This window comes from Mesoplodon bidens (genome assembly GCF_964165515.1).
Source record: "Mesoplodon bidens genome assembly, chromosome: 12".
NCBI lineage: Eukaryota > Metazoa > Chordata > Mammalia > Artiodactyla > Ziphiidae > Mesoplodon > Mesoplodon bidens.
This window is the reverse complement of record NC_138168.1, coordinates 25,025,830-25,051,122: the sequence shown is the minus strand read 5'-3', so window position 1 is coordinate 25,051,122 and position 25,293 is coordinate 25,025,830. Positions and strand designations below refer to the sequence as shown.

At 41.8% G+C, this 25,293-nt stretch overlaps 1 protein-coding gene across 1 annotated transcript; it reads left to right on the top strand.

The window, feature by feature from the left end:
• Positions 1-16,566: 16,566 nt before the first annotated feature.
• Positions 16,567-17,237, top strand: GJB7 (gap junction protein beta 7; the record flags this gene model as incomplete). The annotated part of the gene is given in 2 exon segments (XM_081251071.1): positions 16,567-17,215; positions 17,218-17,237. Coding segments are annotated over 2 exon segments (669 nt in total).
• Between the last annotated feature and the right edge of the window lie 8,056 nt (positions 17,238-25,293).

The following is a 25,293-nucleotide window of genomic DNA, read 5'->3' as shown; positions in this document are numbered from 1 at the left end:
AGTTATGTATGTTTGTCTTAATATTTTTACCCATCTATTCAGTTGAAATAACCAACAGCTCCTACTTTTAACCTACTGAGATCCCCTTTCATGTGGGAATCTCAAATTGTTTCATCAACTATTATTCATTACTTGCCTTTTCAACCCTAAATTTAACTAACATTTATCAAATGCCTATTACATGTCACACACTGTTACCTAATACTTGCACACTGCTGCCAGATAATCGAGCTAACAATTCCAAGCACATAATGAAGTTACCGTTGCAATGAGTATTCCAGCCACCGTGGAGTGGGAGATCCTTACTCATGTATGTATTTATTTCTATTTCATATTATTAATCTCTGAGATTAATCTTTGGGATTAAACCTCTAATAACTGAGAATTGCCATGTTAGAAAGAGATGAGTAGGGACTTCCCTGGTGGTCCAGTGGTTAAGACTCTGCGCTTCCACTGCAGGGGGCACAGGTTCAATCCCTGGTCAGGGAACTAACATCCCACATTATAAGAATGAAATTAGAGGTGACTCTCTCCCTGAGTCGGCCCGTGTGTCTCTCTACATGTACCCCCTTTTCCTCCTAATAAGCACTTGATTTAAAAAAGGAACGAAATTAGAACACTCCCTAACACCATACACAAAAATAAACTCAAAGTGGATTAAAGACCTAAATGTAAGGCCAGATACTATCAAACTCTTAGAGAAAAACATAGGCAGAACACTCTCTGACATAAATCGCAGCAATATCTTTTTTAACCCACCTCCTAAAGTAACGAAAATAGAAACAAAAATAAACAAATGGGACCTAATTAAACTCAAATGCTTTTACCCAGCAAAGGAAAGCATAAACAAAATGAAAAGACAACCAACAGAATGGGAGGAAATATTTGCAAACAAAGTGACTGACAAGGGATTAATGTCCAAACTGTACAAACAGCTCATTCAGCTCAATAACAAAAAAACGAACAACCCAATCAAAAAATGGGCAGAAGATCTAAATAAACATTTCTCCAAAGAAGAAATACAAATGGCCAAAAAGCACATGAAAAGATGCTCAATATTACTAATTATTAGAAAAATGCAAATCAAAACTACAGTGAGGTATCACCTCACACTGGTCAGAACGGCCATCATCAAAAAATCTACAAACAGGGCTTCCCTGGTGTCGCAATGGTTGAGAGTCCGCCTGCTGATGCAGGGGACGCGGGTTCATGCCCCGGTCCAGGGTGGGTACGGCACAGCAGTGAGAGGCCCGCGTACCGCCAAAGAAAATAAAAAATCTACAAACAATAAATGCTGGAGAAGGTGTGGAGAAAAGGGAACCCTCTTGCACTGCTGGTGGGAATGTGAATTGGTACAGCCACTATGGAGAACGGTATGGAGGTTCCTTAAAAAACTACAAATAGAACTACCATATGACCCAGCAATCCCACTACTGGGCATATACCCTGAGAAAACCATAATTCCAAAAGAGACATGTACCAAAATGTTCATTGCAGCTCTATTCACAATAGCCCGGAGCTGGAAACAACCTAAGTGTCCATCATCGGATGAATGGATAAAGAAGATGTGGCACATATATACAATGGAATATTACTCAGCCATAAAAAGAAACGAAACTGAGCTATTTGTAATGAGGTGGATAGACCTAGAGTCTGTCATACAGAGTGAAGTTAGTCAGAAAGAGAAAGACAAATACCGTATGCTAACACATATATACGGAATTTAAAAAAAAAATGTCATGAAGAACCTAGGGGCAAAACGAGAATAAAGACACAGACCTACTTGAGAATGGACTTGAGGATATGGGGAGGGGGAAGGGTAAGCTGTGACAAAGCGAAAGAGAGGCATGGACATATATACACTACCAAACGTAAGGTAGATAGATAGTGGGAAGCAGCCGCAGAGCACAGGGAGATCAGCTCGGTGCTTTGTGACCGCCTGGAGGGGTGGGATGGGGAGGGTGGGAGGGAGGGAGATGCATGAGGGAAGGGATGTGGGAACAGATGTATATGTATGACTGATTCACTTTGTTATAAAGCAGAAACTAATTAAAAAAAAAAAAAAAAGAGAAATCTAGAAACAATAAATGCTGGAGAGGGTGTGGAGAAAAGGGAACACTCTTGCACTGCTGGTGGGAATGTGAATTGGTACAGCCACTATGGAGAACGGTATGGAGGTTCCTTAAAAAACTACAAATAGAACTACCATATGACCCAGCAATCCCACTACTGGGCATATACCCTGAGAAAACCATAATTCCAAAAGAGACATGTACCAAAATGTTCATTGCAGCTCTATTCATAATAGCCCGGAGCTGGAAACAACCTAAGTGTCCATCATCGGATGAATGGATAAAGAAGATGTGGCACATATATATAATGGAATATTACTCAGCCATAAAAAGAAACGAAACTGAGCTATTTGTAATGAGGTGGATAGACCTAGAGTCTGTCATACAGAGTGAAGTTAGTCAGAAAGAGAAAGACAAATACCGTATGCTAACACATATATACGGAATTTAAAAAAAAAATGTCATGAAGAACCTAGGGGCAAAACGGGAATGAAGACGCAGACCTACTTGAGAATGGACTTGAGGATATGGGGAGGGGGAAGGGTGGGCTGTGACAAGGCGAAAGAGAGGCATGGACGTGTATACACTACCAAACGTAAGGTAGATAGATAGTGGGAAGCAGCCGCAGAGCACAGGGAGATCAGCTCGGTGCTTTGTGACCGCCTGGAGGGGTGGGATGGGGAGGGTGGGAGGGAGGGAGATGCATGAGGGAAGGGATGTGGGAACAGATGTATATGTATGACTGATTCACTTTGTTATAAAGCAGAAACTAATTAAAAAAATAAATAAATAAACTTAAAAAAAATGGATAACCAGTGGACCTACTATATAGCACAGGGGACTCTGCTCAATGTTATGTGGCAGCCTGGATGGGAGGGGAGTTTGGGGGAGAATGGGTACATGCATATGTATAGCCGAGTCCCTTTGCTGTGCATCTGAAACTATCACAACATTGTTAATCGGCTATACTCCAATATAAAATAAAAAGTAAAAAAAAAAAAAAAAAAAAAAAAAAAAAAAATGGGCAGAAGATCTAAATAAACATTTCTCCAAAGAAGAAATACAAATGGCCAAAAAGCACATGAAAAGATGCTCAATATTACTAATTATTAGAAAAATGCAAATCAAAACTACAGTGAGGTATCACCTCACACTGGTCAGAATGGCCATCATCAAAAAATCTACAAACAGGGCTTCCCTGGTGTCGCAATGGTTGAGAGTCCGCCTGCTGATGCAGGGGACGCGGGTTCATGCCCCGGTCCAGGGTGGGTACGGCACAGCAGTGAGAGGCCCGCGTACCGCCAAAGAAAATAAAAAATCTACAAACAATAAATGCTGGAGAAGGTGTGGAGAAAAGGGAACCCTCTTGCACTGCTGGTGGGAATGTGAATTGGTACAGCCACTATGGAGAACAGTATGGAGGTTCCTTAAAAAACTAAAAATAGAACTACCTTACAACCCAGCAATCTCACTACTGGGCATATACCCTGAGAAAACCATAATTCAAAAAGACACATGTACCACAGTGTTCATTGCAGCACTATTTACCATAGCCAGGACATGGAGGCAACCCAAATGTCCATCAACAGAGGAATGGATAAAGAAGATATGGTACCTGTATACAATGGGATATTAGCCATGAAAAAGACACAATAATGCCATTTGCAGCAACATGGATGGACCTAGATATTGTCATACTGAGTGAAGTAAGTCAGAGAAGGACAAATATCATATGATATCACTTATATGTGGAATCTAAAAAAATGGTACAAATGAACTTATTTACAAAACAGAAATAGAGTTACAGATGTAGAAAACAATCTTATGGTTACCAGTGGGGGAAGAGGGGAGGGATAAACTGGGAACTGGGACTGACATATACCCACCATTATATATAAAATAGATAACTAATAAGGACCTACTGTAGAGCACAGGGAACTCTACTCATTACTTCGTAATGACCTATATGGGAAAAGAATCTAAAAAAGACTGGATATATGTATATGTATAACTGATTCACTTTGCTGTTCAGCAGAAACTAACACAACATTGTAAGTCAACTATATTCCAATAAAAATTGTAAAAAAGAGAAAAAAAAGGATGGGTACTACTTCTTCATGTAAGTGTCTTGTGTTTACAAATTGCACTAGAAAGCAATTGTTCTGAGATGCAAAGGCAGTTCTCCCCATATGTGCTTTGTTGCCCCGTGCAAAAGGTAATATTTTTGTTTTTCGAGTCTATGCATACTTCTCTCATTTCTGGTCCCATTTTGTTTTTACAGGAAATCTCACAACCCAAAGTCAGCGTTGCTTTCAGTGGACAAAGATAAAAACAGCTACTATTTATTGAGCAGTTATTATTTCATTTAAGCATTATAAGAAAACCAAAAAGAGGAATGCCTTTCCCATTTTGCAGACAAGGAAATTGAGGCTCAGAAAACTCAAGCATCTTGAGCAAGTTCATGAAGTTAAGTAAAAAACAGGTCCAGGATTCCAACCATGGTTTGTCTGAACTCCGGTCTATGGGATCTGTACTGTTGCAAAAAACATTTTAATAGAGAATTGACACAAATTCTGATAAGTAACTCCCTTGAACCTTGCCTCTCCAGGCTAAATACGTCCAATCCATATTTTCAAGACTCATTTAGAGACACCCTCTCCACCCTGGTCACTGTCTTCTAGACCTACCTGAGCTTGTCAAAGGTCTTACGGAGGCCAGAAAAAAAAGCAGTGCTCCAACTCTGTCTAAAGTGAGGAGGAAAGACTACTGACCTCCCTTGGAAGAGACATTATGCTAAGAAACAATAAGGGTCACGTTCAGAGCATAGTACTCTGTGCGTGAGTGTTCCCAGTGCACAGGAGTGCTTACATGTCCATCACTGCCACCAGCCGTGATGTTAATGCTTAGGCCTTGGTCGTGTTCTTCTCATATGGCTCTGCTTTCGACACACCTCTGTTGTCTTTATTAACACAGCGATCCTCAAGCAGGTTTTCCTTCAGCCTCCACCCCTGTGTGGTTCATCCAGGGGGCCACGCTGGACATTTGAAGGCTCTGACTTATACTGCCTCCATGTTCTGGGCTCTGCTCATGCTGACGTCCTGCAGGGACACATTCTCATAGTGAAGAGAAAGCAGAGGAGAACAAGGTGAACAGACAGCATTCATTCCATTCTCTCTCCAGCTCTAGCTTCTCTTACCTCTCCCCACCCTTAGCTTTCTGACTTCAAGATGGTGTTATTTCTACTGCACCACGTCACTCCTTTTATGCAGTCCTTATTATGTTTGCTTCTTCCAAACAAAAAATGGAGTGGGGAGAATGAAATCTCTTTGTCAAAAACACTGAAAGCATCGTGAGCATAACAGAGAAGGTGTCAGGTTCATTGGAGGCACTGTGTCCAGGACACACCCATGTTCTTGCCTCTTGCTCCACAAACATACAACCCATACCCTCTTCTTCTATAGCACCTCTCCTGATAGCCCCCTAAGCCCAGCAATTTCCCCCTCCCCTAGCTTGTGTGCAAGATGCTACATGATCCTTGAGGACAGGGACCTTCGTCTAGAAAACTACACCTCTGCCATACTGGGTCATCGTATGCTACCTTTGTTTGGGTTAGTGCGAACGTTATTGGAAGGCTGGGATCTTCTGAATCATTAGTGCTTGGGGATTCAGTAAGGCCACCCTGCAGGTTGCCCTAAGAACAAACCACCTCAGACCAACTATTCCTGGCAGACGTTGTCTCAGTACAATCAGGTAACGTTTTAAGGTCATGGATGAAGTTTGATAAGTGCTAAACAAAGGAATGGAAACTAAAAGGGATGATCAATTCCAGAGATAAGGCTTTGGGATCTTATCATGATATCAACTCTTTGGAAACAGGGGTCAGTATTCTAGGATCCTGAGATCTGTTAAAACAAAACCAAATCAAACAAGATTTGCTTTATTGGGTATGGAAGAGGTTTATCCAGTAACTATCCAGTAATATAATTAATAATGTAGATCAATGTTTTTTCAAAATCAACTGCAGTCCTCTTTGGATTTTGGATTAAATATATGAATATATGGAATAATTATAAAGGTCACGAATGTTAAGAACAGTAAGAGAGAACCGAAATCCACCTGGTCTGTGGAGGTGGCTATGACACTGCAAATGTCTGGGACTTGGGTTTCCTGCCCAGCTCTTTTCTACACTTCATATACTGGCTCTGGGACCTGCAACAGGCTGCTCTCAGTAGCTCTGTTTTCTCATCTCTAAATGAAGGCATTCAATTTCATGACATCTAGTATCATTTCCAACTGTAAAGTTCTCTTTCTAAGTTATTCTTATTCCAAGAGAAAAAGGATTTCATTTTCATTTCTGCACGTCTTTAATTTTAGCTGAACTCATGCCTAGAAATGGCTCCATAAAAAGATAAAGTACTTTTTTTCCCCCTCTGTTTGTTATAGAGATAGAAAATGTCTGTTATCAATGCTTCCTGGGTTTAGAAAAGTGATTTTTACTATGCCTTTTACTTTCTGGATTTCTAAGATTATGACCCATGAAGTGAAGTTAAAATAAGCTCATCAAAGACACATTGACTTTGGGCTTCCCTGGTGGCGCAGTGGTTGAGAGTCGGCCTGCCGATGCAGGGGACACGGGTTCGTGGCCCGGTCTGGGAAGATCCCACGTGCCGCGGAGCAGCTGGGCCCGTGAGCCATGGCCGTTGAGCCTGCGCGTCCGGAGCCTTGCTCCGCAACGGGAGAGGCCACGACAGTGAGAGGCCCACGTACCGCAAAAAAAAAAAAAAAAAGATACATTGACTTCAATTGTTCTTTTGCCTGTTTTTGCCCCATAGATGGCTTTTGATAAACAACCTGGGAAATCGTTTAAAGAGATGAGACACCCTCCCTCATTGTCCCAGCTTCTTTGCTTAGATGATGACAAGCTTTTATAAAAAGGTATACGTTCAATGAACTGCGTGTACGTCAGTGGCTTTGAATTGGTTTTTCAGTTTCAGTTCTCTTTTAACATATATTTTAAACAGCAGAGACATAAGAAGTCGCATCAAAGTTATGAGCCAAAACAAATGATCAGGTTACACCTGTTCTGCTTACACTACCTTGGAAACCACTGGACTCCATTTTCCTCAGCTTCAAACACCAGTTCCCTCTCAGGGAAATGATATAATCAACCCGTCGTTTTTTAAATGGAACGAGCAGAGGACTGGATTTCTGTTTAATCTTCACGTCTGTGTCAAGAGGTAAGTGAAGCTTATGTCTCTTCTGGTAGGATTTGTTTATTTAATGGGGAAATGCCATTTCTTGTAATTGGGTAGTCATTACCTCTTTCCCAAAAGTTTCCCTCGGGGAAGGAATCCTAGTTATGACAAACTTAGACATACTGCTCTTCAGTTTTGTGCCGCATCACACATGCCCTTTCTGGATGAGCTGCCTCTAAGTAAAGTTGCCATTTGGAACGTGTGGATGACAAGGGCTTCGGGAGCCTGTGACCAGAGCAGAAGCCTGGCCTGAGCACAGGGTGTGGACTGATGTAAGTGAGGTGATGGGAGCACCGAGGCACAGCCTAGGACCTTTCAGTGGCCTTTTCTGTGTGGTCTGAGGACAACCCTTGCACTATTCCTAAGAGGGGGTCCTCGGAAAATGGCAACGCCTTTATTCACACAGGAAGATGAAATACCAGGCAGGTGGTGCATATGGACACGTGTCAGCCCGGGTGGGTACTGTTCTACTCAGCACTGCTTGTGGACCCTCGGTATTGACAAGTCAAGTTTCAGTATACTGTTATTGATATGTATAAAACATTAAGTTGGATGTAAAATAATTTTACATCTACAGGCTAACCTTTAGACTTATGGCTTTAAAGGGGCTATATTTACAAAAGAAAAACCAAACGTTGCGAAACCAATAAATTAAATTTAAACCAATTAAAGTTTAGCAGACAAAAGATGTCGTTTTGCTGAAATGAAATTGCTACTCATGGCGAGAATGAGATTCTGACTGCAGAGCCCTTGGGATGGGCCTGCTTGACGCACCGGGCTGGTCCCGGCTGCTTCTTCCACCACGGGTCCCAGTTCCAGCCACCAGCACCTTGGCTCCCGCGGCTCTCCCTGTGGCTTCATGTGGCTTTTTCCTGAGCACAACCCATCCTGTGCTGTTGCTCACAGGCCTAGGTGATTAAAGTTCTGCAACTTGGTTCCAAGATGCTTTCAAACATGATTTATATATCAGAGGTCAATAAACATTTTCCGCAGAAGGCCTGATAGTTACTATTTTAGCCCTGAGAGCAGCTTTATCTCTATTGCAACTACTCAACTCTGCTGTTTTGGCATAAAAGCAGCCCAAAGACAATAGTAAATGAATGGGCATGGCTGTGTCCCAAAAAGCTTTATTTACAAAACAGGTGGTGGGCTGGATTTGGCCTGAAGTCTGGGTAGTTTGCCAAACACGTAAATGTGAGTGCTGAAATCCTGAGGCTGCCCTTGTTATGAGCTGGTCATTCAGCGGTGCTTTTGTTTGCTTGTTTGAAGATCCTAGACCAAAAGCACACACACATTCTCTTCTCATAGACCCTTGAGAATCTAACAACAGCCCTTCAGGGGCCACAGGTCCTGGGTTGAGAAACTTTCTGCTTTTGGCATTTCCCAAATAGGCCGTCTCTAAAAATGAAAATGCCTTAAAATTGAACAAGGGGTTAAAGTGTTCACACGTGTCAGCATGTCCTATGGGCCTCAGAGATGGAAAGAGGTCCTCGAGAGGAAACTGTTTTCTTTGGGGGTTAAATGATTTGTGTGCAAGGTTGGACGGAAATCAGCTCCGGGGGGAGCTGCAGACCCATCCTGCAGGACCTGGCTTCTGCTGCTGGATTTTCTACTGATTATTGCGTGTTGTGGACAAGCCACTTCCCTGAGTTTTGGTTTCTTCGTCAGTGCATTAAGGGTCCTACCACACACTGCCTACCTCAGAAGATGGGGTGGGGGTCAGATGAGAGGCTGTGAGATGTTTTGGAAACGGTCAAGCACTATCCAGGTATAATAATATCCAAGGTATCATTATTACTGAGAAGCGAAAGAAGCTGGGTATGGAGGCTGATGGCTTTTTCAGGGCTTGTCACCAGTGGTGTGTGTGGCATTCGATATCTGGTGCCCCTTTAACGCAAGTTTCAAAACAGCACTCCTTGGTAACGACAGAGCAGGTCCCAGGCTCCTGGCAGTGCCAGGGTTTCTTGGACAGTGTTTGTGCCCATTCAGAGCCCAGAGAGGGCACTTGCTTCCTGATGCCTGAACCACACAAGAAGTGAAGCCTCCTGTGTGGCAAGAAGTTGCTGGCATGGCAAAGGCTCATCCTGCAATAAGAGAAGAACGGGCGGGCTGGTGCTCAGGCCCAAAGGCTCAGAAGCTCAGGTTTATAGTTAGTACACCCTGAGTGGAGTCATCCCTAAGGGACTCACCCACATTAACCAAGCCCCAGGAAGCCTGATTTATAAAGCACCTCTCCAGGGACTGGAAGTCTTGCATCTAATCTCAAGAGGATTCATTGCACAGCTTAAGGAATCTCAGCAAGAAAACAATTCCTCAGAAGGTTGCTTGGTCACTTGGAGTAATGAGAATCAAATGATTGTAATGGACATTTAGTCCAGGATGTATAGGAGCCAGATGCATTAGCTATCCTTGTCCTACCAGATGGTTACTGGGACTCATTTTGTTAAACCTAAGACTTGAGCATGTTCTCACTAGCTCTGACAATAGCTCAGCAAGTTTGCAATACGGGTTGTCCCAGAAAACCCAGGATCCTCAGTTGCAGAAGAGAGAGTGGTGTCTGCACATCACTGTGTTCTCCCTACCCAGAGAACTGTGTAGACTCTTAGCAGGTCCATGTCATTTTAGGTCGTTTCTGTTCACCTATCTTTCACGCAGACCTCTACTTTTTGTGAACCTTTGCTGCCATGTCTTGATGCCACTCACAGGACCACATGGTTGGTTGTCTTCTCTCTGTTTCTTCATTTACTACCCATTTTACTCAGGTACCTTCTGGTTGCTATGATTGGAAAAAAGTTTCCAATTCTCTTCCTTTTTTAAAAAAAAATTTATTTATTTACTTTTGGCTGCACTAGGTCTTCGATGCTGCACACGGGCTTTCTCTAGTTGCAGCAAGTGGGAGCTACTCTTCATTGCAGCATGCAGGCTTCTCATTGCGGTGGCTTGTCTTTGTTGTGGAGCATGGGCTCTAGGTCCATGGGCTTCAGTAGTTGTGACATGTGGGCTCAGTAGTTGTGGCTCACGGGCTCTAGAGCACAGGCTCAGTAGTTGTGGCTCACGGGTTTAGTTGCTTTACGGCATGTGGGATCTTCCCGGACCAGGCCTCAAACCCATGTCCCCTGCACTGGCAGGAGGATTCTTAACCACTGCGCCACCAGGGAAGCCCTCCAATTCTCTTCTTGATGTTCGAAGTCTTGCATGAAATCTTACACCCTTAAATCTACATATCCACCAACTTTCTAGTATTTTTCCAGGTTATCCCAGGAATACAGGACAGATGATCTCTCTGGGGTGGGTTCCTTCTATAACTAACATCCCATGATGTTTTTTTGTTTTTTACTCATTTCACACTCAAAGGAGGTATTTGTCTCTAAATTCTGAGTTACTTAATTTAGCCTGACAGTGCTCTCACTCCAGGATGTCATGTTTTATGGAGGCCTGTGATACTACTCTTAATTTCTCTTAATCAGTGTGTAGAACCTTAGAATAGCTGGTGGAGGATTTTGAGTTTTATGGGTTTTCCTCTTATATTTTTGTCATTGATCCATTTTGAGTTAAATTTTTTTAATGGCGTGAGGAAGGGATCCAACTTCATTCTTTTGTATGTGGAAATCTGATTGTCCCAGCACCTTCTTCTCACTCCCATTTTTTTTTCACAGAACAAAGAATAGGGCTTCCCTGGTGGCACAGTGGTTGAGAATCCGCCTGCCGATGCAGGGAACACGGGTTCGTGCCCCGGTCTGGGAAGATCCCACATGCCGCAGAGCGGCTAGGCCCGTGAGCCATGGCTGCTGAGCCTGTGCATCCAGAGCCTGTGCTCACCAACGGGAGAGGCCACAACAGTGAGAGGCCCGTGTACTGCCAAAAAAAAAAAAAAAAAAGAAAAAAGAATAAACTTCTTTAAAATGTGTTCAACATCACTAATCATTAGAGAAATGCAAATCAGGGCTACAAGGAGGTATCACCTCACACCAGTCAGAATGGCCATCATCAAAAAATCTACAAACAATAAAGGCTGGAGAGGGTGTGGAGAAAAGGGAACCCTCTTGCACTGTTGGTGGGAATGTAAATTGATACAGCCACTATGGAGAACAGTGTGGAGGTTCCTTAAAAAACTAAAAATAGAACTACCATATGACCCAGCAATCCCACTACTGGGCATATACCCTGAGAAAACTATAATTCAAAAAGAGTCATGGGGCTTCCCTGGTGGCGCAGTGGTTGGGAGTCCGCCTGCCGATGCAGGGGACGCGGGTTCGTGCCCCGGTCCGGGAAGATCCCACATGCCGCGGAGCAGCTGGGCCCGTGAGCCATGGCCGCTGAGCCTGCGTGTCCGGAGCCTGTGCTCCGCAACGGGAGAGGCCACAACAGTGAGAGGCCCGCGTACCACAAAAAAAAAAAAAAAAAAAAAAAGAAAAAAAAAAAAGAGTCATGTACCACAATGTTCATTGCAGCTCTATTTACAATGGCCAGGACATGGAAGCAACCTAAGTGTCCACTGATAAATGAATGGATAAAGAAGATGTGGCACATATATACAATGGAATATTACTCAGCCATAAAAGGAAATGAAACTGAGTTATTTGTAGTGAGGTGGATGGACCTAGAGTCTGTCATACAGAGTGAAGTAAGTCAGAAAGAGAAAAACAAATACCGTATGCTAACACACATATATGGAATCTAAAAAAAAAAAAAAAAAAAGTGGTTCTGAAGAACCTAGGGGCAGGATAGGAATAAAGATGGAGAAGTAGAGAATGGACTTGAGGACACAGGGAGGGAGAAGGGTAAGCTGGGACGAAGTGAGAGAGTGGCATGGACATATATACACTACCAAATGTAAAATAGATAGCTAGTGGGAAGCAGCCACATAGCACAGGGAGATCAGCTTGGTGCTTTGTGACCACCTAGAGGGGTGGGATAGGAAGGGTGGGAGGGAGACGCAAGAGGGAGGAGATGTGGGGATATATGTACATGTATAGCTGATTCACTTTGTTATAAAGCAGAAACTAACACCCCATTGTAAAGCAATTATACTCTAATAAAGATGTTTAAAAAAAATGTGTTCAAAGCCCTCCAGAATATAAGTTCCAACCTTTCTCCCCAACCTCTTTAAATCCACTCCCCCTAGAGAAACGTACACATGCACATTATTTCCCAACACACACTTCACTTATATTCCACAGAACTCTGTTCAACTTATTTTGTCTGTAATACATAACAGACAAAATTAATTTAGATCAAATGTTTGGGGGAAATTTCCAAAATTATTCCTGATATTGGAATATTGAATATTTTACTTTCTGAAAATATTTATGTTTTCCAAACTAAATTCCTATGCAGTTAACTGCTGCTTCTTAAGAGAAAGGAGAGAGTCATAGGATAATTTGTACATTAGAAATGGTAAATGAAAACTCTTTAAAAATTGGAAGTAATCCTTAGTAATTTAATAACATGGATAAATTAAAGACGCTTTTTAAAAATAAGGAGACATTCTACATTATTAAGAGATAAAAATGTTGAACTGATTACTTCACTGCTTTCAGATGCTTAAAGGGCTATTACTGGGAGATTCCTAACTATTATCCTTCATAAGAACAGAGCTAAAGAAAAAAAAAAAAAAAAAATATATATATATATATATATATATATATATATACTTACCCTGCAATTGGAAAGACTTCACTTTGACACCAAGAAAAGGGTTTTAATGGAAAAACTAAAAATTATAATGATAATGCTTACTGTGTGTCAGTCTCTGTTTTGAGCCCCATGAGGTAGATACTATTATTATTACAGATGAACTTGGACTTGAACCCAAGGAGTCCAACACTGTGTTCAGGCTCTTATCTGGTATGGTAAACCACCCCTGTTAAAAGTGAACTCATATTAGAACACCCCTCCCTCCTGAGAAAAGCCATTGCCTTTCCATCAGCAGAGAACTTCAAAATAGGATGGACATTAGTCAGATGAAATTCATAGTCCTGACACATTTGATGGTGTCAGTCTTCTGATCCTATTCAAACACCAGTCACTTTCTTACTACTTTTCTTTTTGAAAAAAAGAAAATCTCTTATCTTTATCTGTTCTCTGAAATGTCCAACAGGGTACTTTTAAATATTTTGCAACATTAAATAAACATCCTCCTGAGTAATACAGACAAATGCCCAATGACACATGTCATAGGGAAACATAAGACCCTTTTGTCCCCTTTTTAATCTTTGGGGATTTGTTTTAATAATTCATGGAGATGTTAACCTTTCAGGTGGATTTGAGAATCCTTTTTATTTAATACAATTTTGTTTGTGTTCTGAAAACCAAGGACATTGAAGTATTTATTCCCTGCTGAATAGGGCATTGTGTACATGTGTCTTTGTTGTCTCTAAAAATACCTCTTAACCTTCATACATCTCAGGGTTCTAGCATGTGGGCTTGTTACATAATGTTCCCTCTGGAAGAGATCCACGTGACGTGCTCTGGCAGGAATGCTACTATCACAATATCCCCATTTTCTCTACCTTCTGGTTCCCCTCACATCATCATTTCCATGATGCTCCTTTGGTGGAGTCTATAGAGAAGGCAAGATGTAATCCATCTTTGTAATAGGAGATAGGACCTGAAATGGCAAGGTCTTCACCTGAGAAATCATGAAGTATCTTAGTGGCAGACCTGGAGCTCCAATCCACATCTTCTGATTGCACTAGAGAGTTAAGAGCAATGGTTTCAACTGGAGAGACTTTGTTACATCTCCCCAGTGTACATTTGGAATTGTCCAGAGACATTTCTGGTTATCACAAATAGGACAGGAGGTGGTGCTACTGACATCTAGCTGGGAGAAGCCAGGGATGCTGCTAAACAGCCTACAATGCACAGGACAGCTGCTGGAACAAAGAATTATCCAGCCCAAAATGTCAATGGTGCCACTGTTGAGAAACTCTGTTTTAGAGTAACGAAAATTGGATTTGAACCCTGCTTTGCCTCTTATTTTGTGACCTTGGGAAGTGGCTTTATTTTTCAGAGTCTGCTTTCTCATCTGAAAGAACAACACAACCGCCACCATAAACAAACCAACAAAAACTCCACTTTCCAGGCTGGTTGTGAGAGACCAACTCACAAGAGCACTAAACAGAGAAGGCTGAGCACACTGTAGGCTCAAGAAACAAAAATCACTGCCCACCCCATGGAGTTCAGTTATATGACAAAATGGAAGCCGAGAGTGTGAGAAAGACAATGTCGCTGAGATGAAAAAGAAGGCTCCCTAGCTTCCTATCCGCTTTCGCAGGGTAAAGAGCAAAAGAGACAGAGAGGGGCACAAGAGAATTGAGCAGCACTGAGGGTGTACTAGGAGGGGAACGGAGGAGATGCTGAGACCGGACGTAGAAAGCAGTGGGAGGGCTGTATGGGTGAGAGAGAGCTCAGCAGTGACTTGGAAGTGAATTTGAGAGATATTTAGGAGGAATCAGAAGAATTTGGTGTTCAATTTTAAAAGCGTCATGAGAGAGGCATCTAGGATGATTATGATTTCTGACCTGGGTGCTTGGGCGTTAGTGATGCTGTTTAACCACATAAGGAAATCAAAGGGCAGAGCAGATAGTACATTGAACTACAGACATATCAAGCTTGAGATACCTGTAGGATATTTAGATAATAGCCAGGAGGCAGTGAGATCTGGAAGTCTGGGGAGAAGCCTAAGATTTGAGAAACAAGAACCTGAAAGCAGTAGTTGAATCTGTAGGAATGCATGAGGTTTTGCAGGGAGAGCATATGGAGGGAGAAAAGAGCAGAGGACAGAGCTGTTCAGGGCTGGGCGAAGACAACTAAGACGGTACAGTCAAGAGGATCAGAATAACAGAAGGAGCGGGGAGAATGGTATGGAAACCAAGGCTGAAAGAGTTTCAAAAACACAAGTGCAGGCAACAGGATCAAACGCCACAGGAAAATTAAAGGAGACTTGAAGTGTCCAGAACACTTGGTAATTGAGAGGTAGTTGAAGTTGAGAAGAAAAACTAGACTCAGTGAGTTGATGAGTAAATAATACTTGAGGAAGTAGAAATAAGGGATAGGCATAGAGGTTGTCAGAAAGAGAAGCTATGAAGATTCCCCCACTAAAAATGGACAACACTTCAGCACGTTTATACACTGAGAGGAAGGGGGCATTGGAGGGTGAAGATACAGAATTCAGAGCAGGGGAAATGGGTAGATCAAGAATGGGATTAGAGCTGGAATGATCATTTTGAGGTGAGAAGAAACCAACCCTCTCCCTCCAAACTGGGTAAGGAAGGTAAGCTGGGCACCGATGTAAGTAGATCTGGAGGGATGAGGGAGCATAAGTTTGAGGGAGTTCATAGTGGAGAGCCTCACTTCTCACTATCAAATTGTAGGCAAGCAGCTGGGATGAGATACGGGACACAGGAGGTGGTAGGGACAGGGAATAACCTTTAAGGATTAGGGACGGGCACTGACAAATTAGAGAAAGTGAGTAGAGACTACAACTTTAAGGTGTGGAATCCAAAAATTAATACACAGAAATAGACTCACAGACATAGAAAACAAACTTATGGTTACCAAAAAGGAAAAGGGTGGGAAGGAATAAATTAGGGGTTTGAGATTAACAGACACACACAACCATATATAAAATAGATTAGCAACAAGGATTTACTGTAGAACACAGGGAACTATAGTCAGTATCTTGTAATAACCTATAATGGAAAATAACCTGAAATAAATAATATAGGAATCACTTTGCTGTACACCTGAAACTAACACAATATTGTAAATCTACTATACTTCAACAAAAAAAAAACATTAAAAAAAAAGAGAAGCTGGCATGTGAGGGATATCTCAAGGTACCAAAGTTCCCCTTGGGATTCATATCTAATTCTTTCTAGATCAGCCATAGAGCCCAACCATCCTTAGAGAGAAGCAATAAAGTAGAAGGATTTGTCTGGGAATGGGTTAGTGTGTGTGGGATGACAAACCAAATTCCAAATTAAACTGGGCATGGGCTCATTTACGTCCTGTGGACCAGCTGTGTCATCTCCTTGAATGAAAGTGAGCGTATCCTATGGGATTCTTAGAGAGCCCTGAACATCCAGGGTTGTAATAATGCAAAAAAGTCAAGTTTATCTTCCATAATTCCATAATCTACAAGTAAGACAGTAGAAGTGATCAATGGAATAGAAGTAAATGAATCATGATGAAACTGTTTTCTTTTGCAGAATATTGTCTTCTTTTGAATCTAAGTCATGAGTTGGATGTTCCTCAGAGACCTCCTGAGTGGAGTAAATAAATACTCCACTGGGATCGGGCGGATCTGGCTGGCTGTCATGTTCATCTTCCGTTTGCTGGTCTACATGGTGGCGGCAGAGCATGTATGGAAAGATGAGCAGAAAGAGTTTGAGTGCAACGTTAGACAGCCTGGTTGTGAAAATGTGTGTTTTGACTACTTCTTCCCCATATCCCAGGTCAGACTTTGGGCCTTACAACTGATCGTGGTCTCCACGCCTTCACTTCTGGTGGTTCTACATGTAGCCTATTGTGAGGGTAGAGAGAAAAGGCACAGGAAGAAACTCTATGTCAGCCCAGGCACCATGGATGGGGGCCTCTGGTACACATACCTTATCAGCCTCATTGTTAAAACTGGTTTTGAAATTGGCTTCCTGGTTTTATTTTACAAGCTCTATGGTGGCTTTAGTGTTCCCTACTTTATGAAGTGTGATTTGAAGCCTTGTCCCAACACTGTGGACTGCTTTGTCTCCAAACCCACGGAGAAAACGATTTTCATCCTCTTCTTGGTCATAACCTCATGCCTGTGCATTGTGTTGAATTCCACTGAACTGAGTTTTTTGGTCCTCAAGTGTTTTATTAAGTGCTGTCTCCAAAAATACTCTAAAAAACTCAAGTCCTCAGTGTGTGAGTGCCACAACCTCAGATATGTTAAATATGGTGAGATGGGGGCCCCTCCCTTGCTCCAGAAGCACCATTTAGACTCAGCCATGAGCACAGCCCAGGGAGGGGAAACAAAGGTACTCTGTGGCGCACAAGAGGCTTAAAGCAAACCCGCATCCCTCTGAAGTAGACATAGGCTTCCTTGGAAAACGAAGGGTGTCAGCCTTAATGTCCCTTGGGAGGAATTTTTAAATTTTTCAATATGTGCTCAGTTGTATATACTAGACAGAGGTCTCATTGTTTGGTGGTAGGGTTCATCCACATGAACCCTACATGAGTTGTGTTTGAATAGTTAATTGCAACTTAGTCTGAAGAAAGCCAACTAACAGCATTCTTCTAAGTGCTTAGATCCATCAACTGGAAAATATAAAAAGTGACACTTCTTTCAAATGTGATGGCCTCCAAACAATTGAGGCACTGGCAATCGTTCCAAGTGGCAGCCAATGCTCCACTCACTCAGCCCTACTCAAACTTTGTAGAGAAAGACTATGATGAGGGTGGGGTAGCAGCTAACCAGGGGCACACAGAAGCACATTCAGTGAGAGGGTTCAGCCTGGGGAAAACTCCACAGAGCCCAGGACGCTTTGCAGTGTAGGTGTCCCTGGATGTAAGTGGGCTAGGGGAAATGGAAGAAGGTCATCATTTACTGGTCTCCAACATAAATACAAGTGTTACTGGGAGATAATTCCACTTAAGCCTGAACTAGCAGACATTTGCAAGGGTCATTCTAGAGTCATGAGGGAAGGCAGGTCCCACAGAGAGAAGCACATTGGTAGGGAGAAAGGGGAAGACCCAGAAAAAGAATATGCCTACCTGATAGTTACTGAACACTTATCTTTAACCACAGAACAATGAAATACTTTGTAAATTTCCATATGTTGGACCTTCTTACAATCAGGAATTCACAACGTACTATACAATATGTCATAGTTTGCCTAGTACATCTCCTTATAGAATAGATAGTAAAATGTGTACTATGCTGTTACGTTGGTTCAAAAAATGTAAAAAAAATAAAAAGATATGGTTATTATCACGTGACTTGAAACTATGGCTTTCTTTTACTTTCCTACTTAAAAAAAGAATCACAGATATATTCTCCTTGGATTTAATACTCTAACATATGTGCATTTCTCCAGAATAAAAATGAAGTGGTTTTGCGGTGTTACTTGACTGTCATTGATATCGTTACTTGGCTGAACTGGGCATGATTGTTCTGTGAAATAAAACTTGTTCTGACAATTTTAGAATAGGATTTGCAACCCTGCCTGGTAAAGATAGCTCAGAAATCATTCTTCTCTGCTGGGATATTTTAAACAAAAAGTAAGTGCATAAAAATGCAATTTTAACTAAAACAAATTATGTTATGTCTTCCACAGCCTGCCCTCTTTAACATAAAATGACTCACTACAGTTCATGCATAACAAAGGTTATTTGTGTCGTTATGTAGCCTCCAGACCATGCCGCCAACAGCGGTCATAATCTGTTTTAAAGACTGGCTGGACAGCAGAGAGGATGTGAACTCTGTGGTCCCCCTCCTCCAGTTTACACCACATGTCACTGCTGGACTCAGGTACTTGTATCCATTGTAGTTCACCTTGTGACATGAAAACATGTTTGTGTTTTCACAAAAGCTAGCCTTCACAAATTCAGGTAACCAGGAAGGACTTAAAGGAACATATATTTTTTTCTACAGTAATAGGTGGTTAAAGAGGTTTAAGGTTTTGGAGGCCCTGATCCTGGCAGGGAATCTAGAACATAGGGTTTTAGTGCACAGAACTGGAATGGACATCAGGGAATTTTTCAGTCTGAGGATGAATTTGCTGCCAAAACGCCTTTGGGGACCTCAGCCTCTTCACCTCAGTTATGACAACAAGCTCTGCTCAAGCTAAGAGGATTGGATGCATATGTACATTCTTGCCTTTCCACTTTGCATACAGAGGAGACTTAAAGGTAATGGAGGTAAAGGCCATGCATAAAGTTGTTTAGATAGGAAGGGGAATAATTTTTTTCTTTTTAAAGCTTAATTAATTTACAAAATGAGTTTCCTATATGAACATTCTGGAGGCTGTCTTGGTGTCAGTGAAGACCCAAAGCATTTGATTGAGAGAAATTGGCAGTTAAATTTTGCCATCTTTATTCTTTCTCTTATCAATAAATGTTTATTGAGCAATGATTAATAGAAGCAAGACACTGTGTTGTGCATCTTTAGATATAATTCCCACCTCCAGAAAATTTCCGCTTCCATTAAGGAGCATGGAGGTGAAGATGGGGTGAAGTATCTCACACCTGTATCCTGTATTTACATCACTTCACTTGACCCCCCTACAAGCTTCTGGTGCTCAGACAGTAACCTCAGAGATGAAGAAAGTGAGACCCACAAAGGCAGTTACTCTTTTCAGGGACACACAGCTAGTAAAAGCAGAGTTAACAATCACCATAGGTCTGCCTTAAACTACCCGCTCACCTCATCAGGCTTCCCAGATCACTAAACAGATGTCTTTCTAATTTCACTCAAGCCATTCCTGACTTGCAATTATTTTGTTTCCCTTGCACTCTTCCCCAGAATCTTTCTGGTTACAACTTTGACCCTGGCCACAGGGTTTCCTCTAATTGGAGCTGGAGGGAATTTTTTTTTCAAGTACTTGGATAGAAGAATGCCCAGTATGCAAGTGGCTATGGTTCCAGTCTTCCCAAGGAAAGTAAGCCAACTTTCTTCAGACAGACAAACTGCAAAGACTAGAGGGGAGGGGAAAAAAGGCAAAGACCTGAGGATGTTTGAATTCTTTGATCCTGCTATCCCTGACACTGGCTCCACCCCTACCCTTTCTGCAGTTTAGTTACATCGAAGATAAATTCCCCATTTTTGTTTAAACTGGTTTAAATTGGGTTTCTGGGCCTTGCAACTAAAAGAGTCCTAATAAAATCATGTTCTTCATTAATTTCTTTCCTGTATAATTAGAAAAAAGAGGTATGACTCTTCTCCTGTATTAGCCTTTCCTTCTCAGGCTTCAAGCATCCTAACTTTTACATGTGTGTACGTACAGAAAGTTTGTGTCAATAGGAGGAAAGACGGGAAACGATGTCAACACTGGTTACAATAAGAGAAGGAGAGATGAACTTTTTCTTTATAAATCTTTTCATTGTTTCACATGTACTTTTGTTTTTAATTTTTTTTTAATATCTCTACCTATATTTCCCAAAGATGCCTTAAACATTTTTTATTTTTTGGCTGCGTGGCATGCGGGTTCTTCCCCAGCCAGGGATCGAACCCGCGCCCCCTGCAGTGGAAGCGTGGAGTCTTAACCACTGGACCGCCAGGGAAGTCCTTAAATTTTTAATAAATAAAATAAAGCAATTGAAAACCCCAAAGTGCCCCATCTCTTTCTAGCTCGCATCTCATCACATGCATGTAACACTTGCCTTAAACATTGATGCCAGTGTATTCCTAGTTTACATTTTATTTTGTTTGTATATTTAGTATGACACAGCACAAACGAGAGGGCATTTCGCAGCTCTGTGAAAAACTGGTGAGGAAGGAAAGCAGTGGTGGGGCACGTGGAGGTAAAAAATGTCAGCGTTCAATTGAATTTTAATGACAAAAGCCCAAGGGAGGCAGGCGTTCTGGGAGAGACCTGCCAGCAGCTTTCTTTAATAGAAAATTGGGTCTTTTCTCACAAAGCAAATCTTCTTTCAGCCGTAAAAGACATCGGTGATTGTGGCGAGTTCTGAGAATTTTCCAGAGACCTATCTTGTTTCCACTGTGCCAGAGAGTTTAACAAACAGCCTTCCATTCTGAGAAGATGTAGATGATGTTTTAAAATTCTAGAATTGTGCCCATAAATTCTGTCCGAAAGCAATGGGAAATGAGTTCTGGATGTTACCCAAATAAGCCACCATCCCCATCTACTTACAGGTGAAGTATCGGATCCTTCGCCAGCTATGGAGATTTAATTTTCTATTAAAAGAAAAAAGAAAAAAGGTTGTCTAGACGAAAGTGATATATGTAGCTTTGTAAATCTTGTTTTAGCTTTTTTATCTTTAACGTATTTTTATCTTCAAATTTCTCTCAGACATTAATGTCTCCTGTCAGAGTGGAGACAGGCAGAATGGCTGTGGTATAGAACTGCAGAGGCTCTGCTTGTCTGTGCAGAGCAACAGGAAGTTGACGAAGTGGACTCCAGAGTCCTAGCCCTCGGGGAAAGGTCACTGTTAAAACTCTGCAGTAGACTGGGACAGAGGAGACCAATATTAAGCAGTACAGTTTCCATATTCTTGTTATAAAAATGTCATTAACTAAATTGATGATCATCATCCCGTTACTAAAAGTATGACTCACTAGGTTAGCCAAGTGCCTTCAATTTAAAAGCATTGATCTCAAAGGAGAGTAAGTACAGTAACCTGAGACCTTTCTGTAGAAGATTAGCAAACCTGATAAGCCAATCTTCTTAGAGAAGATTGCTCCTAGTCACATTAATTTAATGATGATATTAAAACCACTGACTGTGACCAAGGTCGAGAATCTTGTCTCATTTATCTCTTCACACCCTGGTATTGCCACAGCTTATGTCCCTGGTACTGAGGAGTACAGTGTTTCTGGGGAAAAAAACCTTTGTGTTCCTCTTGCCTCTTCCATCTTTCATCTACCCGATATTTATTCCTCTCCACCTAAAAGAATTCTGATTTTGTTGGGGGTGGCAATGTGCCCAGCTTAAAAAAAAAAAAAAGCACATTTCCAAGTCTCCTTTGCATGTAGTCAGCAGTGTGTGACAACCTTCTTGTCAAAACAAGATTTTGTGAGTGATGCTTTGGGGAGAGTTAAAAAGTGGGGCCTGGGCTTCCCTGGTGGCGCAGTGGTTGAGAGTCTGCCTGCTGATGCAGGGGATGTAGGTTCGTGCCCTGGTCCGGGAAGATCCCACATGCCGCGGAGCGGCTGGGCCCGTGAGCTATGGCCGCTGAGCCTGCGCGTCCGGAGCCTGTGCTCCGCAACGGGAGAGGCCGCAACAGTGAGAGGTCCACGTACTGCAAAAAAAAAAGGTGGGGCCGATCTACCTTGCATGCTTTTTGCTCCCCCCATCTCTTCCTGACTGAGACATCGTAGCTGGAGCTGCAGTGAACATCTTCTACCATGAGGTGACTTTGAGGATGGAAGCAAGACCTTATGGATGAAGGAACAGAAAGAAAGCTCCTGGGACATTGACACCATTATGGAATTGCCATTGGCTCTGCACCGCCTGACTCCATGCTTTTGTTTTTGTTGTTATGTGAAAGAGAACTTAACTCCCACCTGATGTAAGTCATTGATTTGTTAGTCTGTTTCACTTATAGACAAAAACAGTTCCCGACTATATTCATGTTACTGATTAGGATGAAGACACAGAAGGCCCGCTTCTATCTACTGAAGACAAAAAAAAATGACCAGTGTATTGAAAGGCAGAAATGAGATGTGTTTAAAGACCTCAGTAGAATTTTGTTCAGAACAAGTCAGGTGAGGAACTTTCCTGGTGGTCCAGTGGGTAAGACTCCGCACTCCCAGTGCAGGTGGCCCAGGTTTGATCCCTGGTCAGGGATCTAGATCCCACATACATGCTGAAACTAAGAAGTCCGCATGCTGCAACGAAGAGCCCGCTGCCACAATTAAGATGCGGCACAGCCAAAATAAATAAATAAATAAATAAATAATATAAAAAAAGAACAAGTCAGGTGAAATGCAACAAGTAATCATTCTGCATCAAGATTTAAATTTTAATATGAGACCAGGATTGATATTGGTTCATGAGGTAAAGTCCTTGGAGCTTTAGCTGTCCATCACCTTAACATGAACACAGTGTAATATGACACTAGTGAAAGAAAGTTCACTTAATTCTGTTGTACTAGAAGTTCGTGTTCAGACTGTAGGGAATGACTTTCCCAATGCTTGGAAAACAAATAACTTATTTCATGTTCCAAGATTTGAGAACCAGGACCAATGGGTGAACATCAAAGAAATAAAGATTTTGGGCTTCCCTGGTGGCGCAGTGGTTGAGAGTCCGCCTGCCGATGCAGGGGATGCGGGTTCGTGTCCCGGTCCGGGGAAGATCCCACATGCCGCGGAGCAGCTAGGCCCCTGAGCCATGGCCGCTGAGCCTGCGCGTCTGGAGCCTGTGCTCCGCAACGGCAGAGGCCACAACAGTGAGAGGCCCGCGTACCACATAAAAAAAAAAAAAAGAAAGAAAGAAAGAGTTTTACCTAATATAGAAATGTTCTATTAATTTGAACTGCATCACAATTAAATGATTGCCTGATAAAGCAGTGAGACTTTATATTGGCTATATCACTATATAAACCTGATACCACAGAAAGATCTCTGATTAATAGAGAATTGCCTTAAAAAAACAAATTTCATGTATTATACAATAACAAGATTCCTCATTACAACAAACAAGTTAGGCAGTTCCATAGAAATGGTTATAAGATTTACCTTCTTAAAATCATGGCATTATGGTGACATGTAAAATAATCAATGTTTTGTATGTTTTCACTCATCTTTTCTTCAGCTTGAGAAATTCTAATTTCATTTCAAAGTTTGGATCAAATATTTCTATCAGATAGCAAATTTTTGATGTAAGATGGGGATAAATAATACCTATCTTATAGGGTTGGTGAACGAATTAAATGAGATGATCCACACAAAGCACTGGCACATAGAGGTTATTTTTTAAATGTTAGATATGAATACATGGCTGTATTATATCACTTCTCCCTATATTATTTGCTTGGTTTTTTTAAATCTCCCTCTAAATATGAGCATGTTGAATGCAGGCAAGGGCCAAGGCCTTCATCATCATACCTTAAGGGTTTAATCCACACTAGTTGCTGGCAGCAATTAATGTATTCATGAAATTTACAGCCTAACTATGTTGTATAAACTAAAAAATCATAGTATTCTGGAATTGGAAGAAACCTTAAAAATACTTACAAATGAGAAGGCTACAACTCAGAATGATAAAGTGACTTGCCTAACGTTAGAGGAAATGACAGAGCAAGAATTTGGTTATTTAAAACTCCAAATCTAGCCTTCCAGAAGCTTCCTGTACAAATAGCTTCAAAGATCTCTGGAATATTGGTATTCCATGTAATGACCAACTGTGTTGCATCCAGTTTTTGTTTGTTTGTTTTATTTTATTAGGCAACTAATTCTGATTTTGCTGATTCTGATTTTGTTGGGAGTGGCAACGTGCCCAGCTTAAAAGGCACATTTCCAAGTCTCCTTTGCATGTAGAGGTGGCACTGACTACCTTCTTATCAAAACAAGATTTTTCAACTGGTGCTTTGGGAAAAGTTAAATATATGTATAATCCGGGGCTTCCCTGGTGGTGCAGTGGTTGAAAGTCCGCCTGCCGATGCAGGGGACACGGGTTCGTGCCCCGGTCCGGGAAGATCCCACATGCCGCGGAGCGGCTGGGCCCCTGAGCCATGGCCGCTGAGCCTGCGTGTCCGGAGCCTGTGCTCTGCAACGGGAGAGGCCACAACAGTGAGAGGCCCGCGTACCGCAAAAAAAAAAAAAAGAAAAAAAATATATATATGTATGTATGTATGTATGTATGTATGTATAATCCATGCAAGGTGACTCTAGTCTGTTTCCATTGTAAACGGTGGCCTATTTATCCTAAAATGAATCAACAGCTAATATATCATAGTCATCTCCCAATTTTTAAAACTGTTCCAATACCTATTCAAACTATCATAAGTAGTCAAAAGTATAAATGACCACCACATATTAGCCCATGCTCTTTATAAAGATAATTTAAAAACCAATGAAAACGTAATTCCTGGTTCAGTTTCTGGACCTTAGCTACACACACTTCCCAGTCTTAGCTTGCCACCTTGTGGCCTCTTACTCCTGTGCAGCTCAGCGTTTGACCAGCACATACAGCAAAGCCTCTGGAACTAAGGAGTTTACACACACACACCCAGTTTAAACTTATTTTATACGCAGGTAAATGAACTGCACCTCAAATTTCACTTCCAGACCAACTTCATTCCAG